Raw genomic sequence first — 12,317 nt, 5'->3', positions numbered from 1 at the left:
TAATAAGTTCAAAGACCACAAGATTTACTCATCTGGCACAAGCAGATCAACAGAAGTCACTATAACGGGCATCAAAATCCTACGACTCAGCAGGAAGCTTTCTCGGGTGGGAGAATGTTTGAGCTATTTCCCACAAGCCATCGATCGCCTAAGTCCGCATCAACATCACCAGCAGTGATTGCTGCAAGGTCAGCGTGCGTTGCTGAATGGTCAAATTTCACAACAAACAATAGCAACCTTGCCCATGTGCTAATGTGCAACATACCCATTTGCTAATGTGCAACTTGCAAGCGATTCCGTGTTTCGGCTTGCTACTGAGCTATGTCGCCACCAGCACCATAGCACGTGAGTATATTCTGACGACATCGTCCATCGGCTGATTGTTGTGTTTACTGTTTTTTTTTTATCGGAACTTACAAACAAAGCTTCTTGACCTGAGCAATAATGTAAGTTCCGGGTTGTTGCGAATGGACTTGGTGACCGAGGGCATTTAAGCTGTATCGAGGCGGAAATGGATTGGAGTTGTTTTTAGCAGTTTTAGGAGTCTACGAAGTAATGGAGTAATCGAGATTAAACGAGTGGTCGAGTATCTAGGACAGTTAGAAAGTTGGTCTAATATAAGGAAAATTAGTATAGTATTAAAAGATCAATAAAGTGTTAGTGATAGAAAAGAAGAGTGTTTGTTCCTTTATTGCAACCGCTGGAACTTCAAAAACAATTGGTAAGACCTTAACTTTGTCACTTTTTATCCTTTTCACAGCTTTACTCCACAGCGAGGGATAACGGGCCAGGACTCCATCGCTCCCAAGAATTAAGCGCGGAGAGTTTAATACTGGACTGGACTTGGGTGCGATCTGCGCCCTATTAGATGACTCCCAAACAACTGTTGTTCCTTTTAATTTTTCATATGTTTGGTCTTTGATTGGGTCAATGGTTTCAACGTTTAGTTCTTCCGGGGTTGCGTAATTGAATTTTAATTTGTTCCCGTTTATGATTATTGTGCCATTAGATATATCGATTATTGCTCCTAATGGGTGAAGTAGATTTTGACCGAATATTCCCTTAAATGATTTTTCTGAGAAGTTCATTATATTCCATAGAATTTTATGGTTGGATGGCATGTTGAATTCTTTGGGCATCTCCGTCTTCATTTTAAATTGTACATGGAAATTTTCTCCTAATCCGTTTATTATTATTGGGGTATCTAGTTTTATTCTTTCAAATTGTTGTAAACAATATTGGTCTAGGCTGGAGGTTGTAGCGCCTGTATCTATCAGTACTGGTAACACTTTGTCGTTGATGGAAAGGTTTATTATTGGTAGAGGTATTATTCTGAGACTAAGTCCTGAAAGTTTTGTTCTGATTGGATGGTTTGGGTATCCATTTTTAAAAAGTGACTTCCATTTCTGGGGTCCGAATTTGGTCTAGGGGTATATTCTGATATGTGTTTGGGATTAGTTATTTGAGTTCGCATACTTGCGTCGGGAGTTACTGTTATATGGGTTTTGTTTCCTTTTTATTAAGGTTTTGTGTAAACACAAAACCTTATTAAAATCGGTTTACCGTCTGTCTGTCTGTCTGTCTGTCTGTCTGTCTGTCTGTCCGTCTGTCTGTCTGTCTGTCTGTCTGTCTGTCTGTCTGTCTGTCTGTCTGTCCGTCACACGCATTTTTCTCGGAGACGGTTATAGCGATTGACACCAAATTTGGTAGAAAGGTGGGAACTGTGAACGCTCACGTATACAGTGAATTACATCCTTTTACGTCGAATTTAAGGGGGGGTCCCCATACATGGAAAAAGGGGGTGTAAAATTTTTTTTCATCAAATATAGTCATGTCGGGTATCAAATTAAAGGTCTCGATTAGTACTTTTCAAAGCCGATCTTAGTTTTGACATTCGTTGGAAGGGTGGGGAGCGCGGGGGGTTGAAAGTGATCACTTCTTTAAGGGGGCCATTCTCAGAAACTGCCAAACCGAAAAATCTGAAAAAAATCAGGAGGCTGCCACTATATGGTGCCTGGGCTCCGAAATACCTTCCATGCCGATATCTGTTTAAATAAAGTTAATAATAGTATATTCTTACAATTTTTTGCAATTGGTTAGAAACCCCCCTTATGTTCATCCTAGTACCATGAAATTTTGCTGTGATATAGGCTATAATATAGAGCATGATCCTACCAGGTTTGGTGGAAATCGCACTATTACTAACAAAGTTATAATACCTCAAATTTGTTGCTTCTTTGAAAATTGAAGACTATGAATGTCAATATCACCCGAAAGTGGATACTCTCACATAATATATGGATATATAACGTGCTACATACTAAGAAATACACAAAACCTTTCGTACCTGAAGCGTCCAGCTTCCGGTTTCCCGACTTGTTTTTTATTAAAATCGGTTTACTGTCTGTCTGTGTGTCTGTCCGTCACACGCATTTTTCTTGGAGACGGTTATAGCGATTGACACCAAATTTGGTAGAAAGGTGGGAATTGTGAACGCTCATGCATACAGTGAATTACATCTTTTTACGTCGAATTTAAGGGGGGGGGACCCCATACATGCAAAAGGGGGGTGAACAATTTTTTTTCATCAAATATAGTCATGTGGGGTATCAAATTAAAGGCCTCGATTAGTACTTTTCAAAGCCGATCTTAGTTTTGACATTCGTTGGAATGGTAGGGAGCGTGGGGGTTGAAATTGATCACTTCTTTAAGGGGGCCATTCTCAGAAACAACTAAACCGAAAACTCTGAAAAAAATCAGGAGGCTGCCACTATATGGTGCCTGGGCTCCGAAATACCTTCCATGCCGATATCTGTTTAAATAAAGTTAATAATAGTATATTACTACAATTTTTTGTAATTGGTTAGAAACACCCTTAAGTTCATCCTAGTACCATGAAATTTTGCAGTAATGTAGGCTATAATATAGAGCAAGTTTGGTGGAAATCGCACTGTTACTAACAAAGTTATAATACCTCAAATTTGTTGCTTCTTTGAAAATTGAAGACTATGAATGTCAATATCACCCGAAAGTCGATACTCTCACATAATATATGGATATATTACGTGCTAGGTACTAAGAAATACACAAAACTTTTCATACCTGGAGCGTCCAGCTTCCTGTTTCCCGACTTGTTTGTAATTATTACCATAATAGTTAGTATTTGTTCTTGTATTTTGGAATGTATGTTGGTTAGGTATGAAATTATTATTCAGGGGTAAGTAATTTCTAGTTTGATTGTCTACAGTCTTATATGGGTTTTGATAAGTTTTATTGTAGTTGGAGTTATTATAGTTGTTCTTTGGTTTATATTTGTACGGTCTAAAGTCTTGTTTTATTACTGTCGAGTCAATTCTGTCTGCTGTTTCCTGCAAATAATTATAAGCTCCTGTAATATTATTTGGTTTTATTGAGTACACTGCCCATGCTTCTCCTCGGGGTGTTACTTCTTGAAATTTCCTAAGGATAATTTTGTCTACGTTTTTATGATTATAGGCAAGAGCTTCTAGTGTATTAGGATCTTGTTAATATTTTAAATGAAATGTGTTTTCTATATTTAATAGTCTGTTATAAGTTTCGTATATAGAGTAATTTCTTTTTTGGTTTTCCTTATAACTGGTAGTTTTTGCCAATTTGAGCAGTAAAGATTAGTACGAATCTGATACTCAAAATTCTTGCCTAAACCTATCTTTTACAGAATACCAATCTTTTTCAGGTAAACTTAAATATAGTTTTTATGCTGGTCCTTTTATTCGCTGGATGAGGATTCCGTATACAAAGTTTCTTTCGTCTCCTATTTCTACCATTTGCAGAGTTTTTTCCACATGTGTAAGGCTTGTTTCTCTCCTTCGAATACTGGTGCATTTTCTGCTGCTATGACTTCTATTATTGGTAATGCGAAGGGTTGTGATTGGATTGTTGTCCCTGAACTTGATGTATTTGGTTCATATGCCATTTTTAATTTTTTTTGCTGATTTGATTGTATAAGACTATCCGTCTGGTGTTATTGTGTTTTATTAATTCTTCCTCGTTTCGGTGTTTTGGGTTGGTGAAGGGTTTCGGTAAAGGTACTTTTGTGTAGATTTACGTCTTACCTTCGTTTTACGATGCCTGGATCTACTAGGTCGAGATCCCTTGGTAACGGTAATGTTCTCAATGAACTGGATTTACAGTTGGACTTCAGCGCTCCCGTAGGCGTACTCGCCACACCAGATGCTTCCGAAGTTAGTAGCACTAATAATCACTATCGGTGTTATTGTGTTTATTTTACTTTATTCCAAATCAGTTTTGTTCTAACCTGGTTGGCAGGGAACATTCGTAATATTCTCCTGTGGCAATGCTAGCCCCATTTTTGCTAACTTAGTTAGTTATTAGTTTTAGGTAGGTTGCCCGATTATTACGGTTGTTTTTTTTTATTAGTTTTGCGCTCCTGTAGGCGTACTCGCGCCACTAGGTGCTGTACCGAAACCAATTGTCACTACCGAATTCTCAAGGTAGTTGGTTTTACGTTAGCGTTTGTTACCTTGCTGTATTTTGTGGTAGCTTAGTGATAACCGGAACTGAAAACCGCACGACTGCGCAACTTATGTTGTCTGCTCCCTCGAGTGGGAAAAAAAGCAACAGAGTTAGAGACATAACTTTTATTTGCTCCTTATTCTTTCGAAGTTTTCCTAGAACTAACTTATCTTTAGTACAATTATTACTTAAATACTATTTCTAACAAAGGGCACAAATTGCTGATCTTGCAATCTTGCCTTATCTGATTTTTTTCAGTAACTCTATTCTTTCAATGACTCATTGCTGAGTATGCATTTTATATTCCTTCGCCTCTGAAGGTGTTTATGTTATTTGATATTGCCGATTTTTTCTTTATGCTTCAAGTATTGGATATTCAGTCTTATCTTATTATGAGTCATTGATGTCTATTGTATAGGGTAAGCGTTCCATGCAACCATATATATATATATATATATATTTTTTTTATGGATCGAGGTGGAAATCTTGGAAAGACGCTGCTGTGCCAGGTTGCTGCAGTGTGTGGGATTCGCACCCACTAAAACCACCCCCACTCTTTCACCCCTCCCCGCGGGACCACCTTGAAGTGTTACGGGGGAGGCTCTAGTTCGCTATACCAGCTCGTCACGTCACGTCTCCGTCGCGCCGCCTTCCGAGCTCGATCCAACTCCAGGAGTTTTGTCTGCACCACGGCTACTGCCTCATTTACCGCCATCTAGTTTTCCTCCGACTTCTGCATCTCTTCCACCAGGTTGGAACGCTCGATGTCCGCCCCTAAGATGCTGTCCAACCTCCTTTTCTGCTGCAGAAAACTGGGACAATGGCACATAACGTGCTCCGTGTCCTCGGGTGTAGCACCGCATTGAGGACAGTTGGGAGACTCGTCCAAATCGAAGCGATGCAAGTACTTCCTATAGCCACGGTGTCCCGTAAGGAACTATGTCAGGTGGTAATTCAATTCTCCGTGCTTTCGGTCGACCCATTTCTCGATGCACGGGATCAATGTATGGGTCCACCGGCCTTTGTCGGAGTTATCCCACCGCTGTTGTCACTTGCCACACAGCTCCCCCTGATGGCTTTTCGGAAATGCGCATTCGCCTCTTCTGGATTTGCCTTCCGATTTTCGTAGAGCCTGCGCCTCGCTCGCTAGCAGATCTATAGGGATCATTCCTGCGATGACACATATTGCCTCCGTCGACGCCATCCTAAATGCGCTGCACACCCTTAGCGCAATTGGCCGGTATGCCGAACTTATCTTTCTCCGGTTGACAGCGTGATTCAACGCTCCCGCTCAAATAGGGGCTGCGTATAGCAGGATCGACCTCACCACTCCCGCGATGAGTAGCCTGCGACTATACTTCGGCCCTCCCACGTTAGGCACCATCCTTGCGAGGGATGAGCTGGCATTTGCTGCCTTCTTTCGCGCATCATACAAGTGTCCCTTGAAACTCAGCTTGGCATCGATCATCACCCCCAGTTATTTGACAACGAGACGACCTCACGGTTACCAACCCGGATGGTAACCGTGTTGTCCTTTCTACGGTTGGTAATGAGGACCGCATCCGTCTTGTCGTCCGCCATTCGTAACCATGCCTTATTGATATGAATGGCTTCATTTGCATAAAGCTCCACGTCCTCGGGATGCTTTGCAATTGCAACTGCCGCCAGGTCGTCCGCAAAACCAATCAGCGTTGTCTCCTCCGGCACGCGAACGCCAAGCACTCCGTCGTACATTATGTTTCACAGCAGTGGTCCCAATACAGAACCTTGAGGCACACCTATTGTCACATTGTACTCCGTCGGCCCGTCGTCCGTCTCGTACCAGAGAAGTCTGTCTGAAAGCTAACTCTCGATGAGCCGAGCCAAGTAGGGGATGGGTTTTGTTTTGGATCGTCGATACTTCTTTAAGGCTGACCAAAAGATAAGAAGTATCGCCACGATGGCCAGGCTATATCCAAGTGCGTAATGGTGGATGTGATGGCTGTTTATCCTATCCGGAGGCAGCGGCTGTTGAGCATGTTGAAATGAGAGTTGTTTGATGATCTCGTTCCAATCAGAATCCCTTGTGTAAAATACTGTAAACTTATCCACATTATCATTGCCTACTACGCAATATTTTCTCTAAAATACTGTAAAACTTATCCACATTATCATTGCCTACTATGTAATATTTTCTCTAAAATACTGTAAATTCATATGTACAGGCCTACTAAGTATAGGTAAAAATTATATAAAATAGGAAATATGAATTGAAAATATATAGTTCTTTAGAACTATCAAACATAATCACAACGTGTTTTATTCTGTGGAGTCCAGGCAATTGCTGCTCCCAAAATTCACACTACGTGGTTAAATTATTGTGGAGTTCAGGCAATTGCTGCTCCCAAAGCTGGTTAGTCTGGAGTTTGGCATTTAGCTGCTCCGACTATCCATAAACTCATTGCATTTAAAAGAAAAGTAAGTTAAAGAGGAATTATCAAGTGGACTTGTGTTAATGAGTAACTCCGTGGATGATGGTTTGATGGAGTCACCTTTGTTGAGTGTCATCCGGGTAAGGTTTGCCGATGGTGTAAACGTGGAGTTTAAACTTGTAGTAAATGTGGACAGTCCCCTGATCGTCATGGTTTCGTATTTTATTTCGCATTGGGGTCGTAATCATAATACGCCGCTCCCTTGTAGAGTTTGGGTAATGACTTCCGTTCCACATATTGTATCGAAGATTCGGGTTCCTCCTAACGTATAAATCCATGTGTTTTCCTGGTGGGCCTGAATCCAAAAGTTGGTGTTGTTGATGGGTGCCCAAACACATTGCATGGATGATGGTTCCTGATGATTCAAAAGAGCAAGTTCGCACTGGTTGATACTGGACTGTTTATTATATAGTGGATGATGTTGGACGCACAGGAATATATTGTCTGCAGTAGTTGTACATTTGTCCAGTTCGTCTTGGCTGATGGGGTAGTATTGACTCCTTTGGAGATTTACCAGTAAGTACCGTGTTGATGTTTGAATGAGATACGACCTTTGGACTCGTTGAATAGGAACAGGTAATAGGTTGAATAGCTGAAATTCCTCAGAATTGATTAGTGGCAATTTCAACTGGAAAATAACAAAGCTCTTTGTCATTTGAGTATGTACAGAAAACGTCTTGTACAGTGAAAGATCTCCAATCGTTCGACTAATCGGAATCCTTAGATTCGGACGAAGAGTCTTCTGAATGAGTGTTATTTGCTCTTGGAGTTGTTGTGGCGTCACTAGTAATGGATTAATGGTTCCGTGTTGCAAATCGAGCATTATATCCTATAACGCCCTTTGGGTATCTTGGTAAGTTTGCAGCGCCATCATAGTACGGATACAAAATGTAGTGAAAATTTGTTGCTGAGTTGCACTGCTAACTCCTCCAGAGAGCTGTTTCAAATAGTCATTTATCGCCTTAAACTGTTCTTGGATGTGAATTCTCTCCCTTTTGAAAAGATTTGTGGTGGTCTCAAGGAGCGATGTTTGATTTTTCATGAGTGTGTGTAAATAGTGTTCATTTCCTCTCGATTTTTCAATTTCACCTTCTAGATATGCTGCGTAGTCTGAGTCTAGAATCCTGAACAGTTTATTAGCTATATTGCCCACGATATCTAATGGTGATCTTCTATTTCTGGTGAGATAGTTTCCTTCTTCGTCTCCCTTGTGTAGGATTTCGTTTAACCGCTCGATGTGAGCTAGCTGGTGCTCGAATTGGTGCAGAGTTTGGTAGCATACTTGACCCTGAATGGTAACCGCAGCGCAAAACTCCTTCATGTTGGATGTGCCCTTGCGTATGCCATCCAACTCCTCCTAATAGTTTTTTAGGTCATAGAAGGTAATGATGTTCCATTCACTTGTTATTAACTTCGCTTGCCCGATTGTTTCGAAGTATATTCCAGGATCTTTGGTGAATGGTGTGACGATTATAGGTGAAAATGTGGCTCTTACGATCGAAAGGATAAGTAAAGTTATCAAGGCTGTCGCTAACATGGACGTAGAGCGCCGCCGTCTGCTGAGACCTTCAGTAGTTACTGATTCTGGCTCTTTCTCTTTCCAAGTTGTGCTCCAATTTGAGTTGATTGGTAAGAAGCTACCTCGATTAGGATGGTATTTCTTCAAGCGTTTAGGGTTGATTTTTTCTGTATATTCGTCTGATGTTGCTGGGTTGACTTTATTAAGGGTTTCAGATTCCTTAACTAAAGGACAAAGTTTATGTATCGCCCTTCGGAAAATGCCACTGCTGGTTTTAACGTCTGCGACTCTACATCGACCATCACTTCCTTGACTGGTCTTCACTATCCTTCCTAATTGCCACTTCAGAGGAGGGGCATTTTCATTCTTGATTAGAACTAACATGTCCAGTTTGACGTTACCACTGCCCAGGTTCCACTTAACACGTTGTTGTAGCTCGCAAAGGTACTCGATTGACCATCTGCGCCAAAATTCGTGACGGATGTGTTGCACAAGTTCCCACCTAGTGAGTAAGTTTGGATTGGTGTCGCATGCACGATTATGAATTGTTGTGGTGAGTGGTTCTCCGAGGAAGTGTCCTGGCGTCAATGCGGTCATGTCGTTAGGGTCATTTGATAATGATAGTATTGGACGCCAATTAAGCACTGCCTCGGCCTTCGTGGTGACAGTGCATAGATCTTCGTATGTTAAGGACGCTGAAGATATGGTCTTTTGTATTAATTATTTTGCTAATTTGACTGCCGTCTCCCAGATTCCTCCGAAGTGTGGACTGCGTGGTGGAATAAAGTGGAATTGAATGTCCTTTTGAGTTGTTGCCGTAGTAATCCGCTCCTGGGAGTGTTCATCTTGAAGTAGAGTTTTCAACTCTTCTAACTGATTGCGTGCACCAACAAAGTTTCTAGCGTTGTCGCAATATATATTTTGGCAGCAACCGCGTCGCGCGATAAACCGTTTTAAGGCAGCAATGAAACCATCGGTTGACAAATCAGAAAATGCCTCTAAGTAGCAGGCCTTGGTTGTGAAGCAGCAAAATACGCAGATATATGTTTTTGTCTGTCGTTTTCCTCGAATTTTATAATGGGTGAAAACGGGACCACAGAAGTCTATGCCAATGTTGATAAATGGTCTGGCTGGTTGAACCCGAGCATCAGGAAAAGTTCCCATGAGCTGTTTGCATGTTTGAGGGTTCAGCCTGGAGCATTGAACGCATTCGTGAACAACTGCGGATGATAAACCTTTGTCTCGAAGAATCTAAAATTGTTGCCGTGCTGTTGCTCGCAAAGCTTGAGTTGCAATGTGTAAGTTATCCTTGTGGAGATCGAGAAGTAAAAGCTTGGTAAATGGATTCGAAGTAGGTAAGATTGCAGGATGTTTTGCAGTGTATGGTATAGTGGCGTTTTGTAGTCTTCCTCCAACTGTAATGATGGAGTTATTGTCCAAGAACGGTGTGAGTTTAGTGAGTTTATTCTTTGAATCGATTGACCGTTCCCGTCGTAATTGTTTGATTTCAGCCTTGAATTCCTTTACTTGCATGTACCTTATAATGAGTGTCAGTGCTTCCTCTAATTCTGCGACTGAAAGAAACCTATGACCCACCCTCTTTTCCTTGAAGCATTCGATTGCTCGTAGGACTGTTGCAATGATTCGTTTCAGATAGGTGAAGGAATTTCGGTGGTCGATCCTGTCGATAAAGTGATCGGTAACAGCGCTAGTTGCGAGGACCGTACGAATTGTTTTTTGCTCTAGAAGATCCTTTGGTTCTTTGATAACTTCACATAGCCAGCTAATCTCTGGTTGTGAAAGAAATTCGGGGCCCTGAAACCATATTTTTGAATTGATGAGTTCACTAGGTCGGGCACCTCTGGATACCAAGTCAGCAGGATTGTGTTTCGTATTCACATATCGCCAGTATTTGTTAACTCTTGTATTGATGAAATTCTGTTTGCCACAAAGGTGTGAAACGATGAGGGCCTGGATTGCGTCCAAGCTAAGATGATCTGCGAATCTGTCCAATAGTGTATGCTGCCGATGACCATGTTGAGGATTTTTGTTACACGATCTGTTAGACGAGCCATAAGAGTTGCTGCACATAATTCCAGTCTTGGTAGAGTGATAGTTTTCACTGGAGCCACTCGACTTGGAAGAGAGAAGTCTCACCTTTATATCTCCACGGTTATTTATACTGCGTAGATATATTACCACACCGTACGCCCTTTCACTAGCATCGGAGAAAGCGTGTAGACTGACTGTGGCATTTTTCGTTTCCAAATATCTGGGTATTCGAATTCTGTTAAGATCTGCAAGTTCCAGGCGGAATTGAAGCCACCGAGTGTGAAGTCCCATTGGTATGGCTTCATCCCAATCAAGTTTTAGTGCCCACAATTCCAGTAGAAATATTTTGTCCAGTGTAATTGCTGGATTGACAAATCCTAATGGGTCGAATAATCGTGATGTATCACTCAAAACCGTCCGTCTTGTTACCTTGGTTGGCTCGTTCCAAACGGTGGTTATGCGAAAATGATCTAACTTGGGGTTCCAGGTTAACCCTAACGTTTTCACGCCTTCATCCGTTGACTCGTCGACAGCAAGCTCCACTTCTCTGTCTTTGCTCGGTATTGATGAAAGCAACCGTACATGGTTGGCGCACACTTACCGAGGTTGAACCCAACTGACTGCAACAATGTTTTTAACTCATCCTGAATTTTTACAGCTTCCTTGAGGTTGTTGCTTCCTTTCATGACATCGTCCACGTAGAAATCCTTGATTGCGCTCGATGCAAGTGGATGTGATGTATTTGCCAATTCTACCAAACATCGTGTTGCTAGATAAGGTGCGCCCGTTGTACCATAAGTAACTGCCTTCACGCGATAGTACCTCAGGTCTTCATCAGGGGTTGTAGATAACTGTCCTCTGTGCTGAAATTTACCTGGCGCTGAGAAGGCAAACTTATGTTTTCTGAATCGTAGAAGGATTGAAAATAGGTCATCTTGCATTGTAGAACCCTTGAGCATGATGTCGTTGAGTGAAATGCTATTCGATGTCTTTACTGAAGCATCGAACACAACTCTGAGTTTGGTACTGCTGCTAGATGGCTTGAGGACACAATTGTGGGGAAGAAAAAAGTTAACCTCTGGAATTGGAGACTTGACTTCCTCCATGTGACCCAGAGAAGCGTATTGTCTGATGAATTCTGTGTACTGCTTCTTCAGGTCTTGTTGTTTTTGAAGCTTCCTTTCAAAAGCAAGGAAGCGCCTAATTGCTAAATCCATTTGACTGACCAAATATGGATGGATTCTGGCACAGGGGTAACTTCACTTCAAATCGTCCCTCTTCGTTACGGCAAAGATTAACTGCCGGTTCTTCTGCTTTGGAGTTCACTGTCAATGGTGCTTTTTCAATAGACCAGAACCTCTCCATGTGTCGGTCACATGGTCCCTCAGTTGATTCGTTTGTCGATACGCGGCCTAGCACAACCCATCCGAAAACGGTATTCTGTAAAGTTGGAAGATTTAGGCCTAACTTTATTTGGCCAATGGACAGAAGCTCACAATAAAACTCTGCTCCCAATAGTAGGTCGATTCGCTTTAGAGTATTAAATCTCCAATCAGCAAGATGAATATTCTGCGGAATTGGCCACGATGATACATCAATGAATGATGGTAGTTGGATAGAAGCAATTGTTGATACAGCATATGCTTCCACTCGGGTCGAGTAAGGAATGATTTGAAGAAACGGTGATGCTCACTCTTTTTGAAGTGCGTGTTTCTGTCGCTCATATTCCGCAATTGTTGACATTTAAATTTAGCCCGGAT

General features: G+C 41.6%; 2 protein-coding genes across 2 annotated transcripts; both read right to left on the bottom strand.

Moving 5' to 3' along the window:
* Positions 1 to 7,170: 7,170 nt before the first annotated feature.
* Positions 7,171 to 7,809, bottom strand: LOC119661084. Its single transcript, XM_038070274.1, has one exon. The coding sequence runs from the start codon at positions 7,807 to 7,809 to the stop codon at positions 7,171 to 7,173; it is 639 nt and encodes a 212-aa protein (XP_037926202.1).
* Positions 7,810 to 9,756: 1,947 nt separating this feature from the next.
* On the bottom strand, positions 9,757 to 11,774 carry LOC119661083. Its single transcript, XM_038070273.1, has 2 exons — positions 11,159 to 11,774; positions 9,757 to 11,108 (listed from the first exon to the last, which is right to left on the bottom strand). Exons 1-2 carry the CDS (start codon positions 11,772 to 11,774, stop codon positions 9,757 to 9,759), a joined length of 1,968 nt encoding a protein of 655 aa, XP_037926201.1.
* Positions 11,775 to 12,317: the final 543 nt, after the last annotated feature.

Source organism: Hermetia illucens, unplaced genomic scaffold (assembly GCF_905115235.1).
Source record: "Hermetia illucens unplaced genomic scaffold, iHerIll2.2.curated.20191125, whole genome shotgun sequence".
Classification (NCBI taxonomy): domain Eukaryota; kingdom Metazoa; phylum Arthropoda; class Insecta; order Diptera; family Stratiomyidae; genus Hermetia; species Hermetia illucens.
The sequence above is the reverse complement of the archived record's forward strand: the minus strand, read 5'-3'. Positions and strand labels throughout refer to the sequence as shown.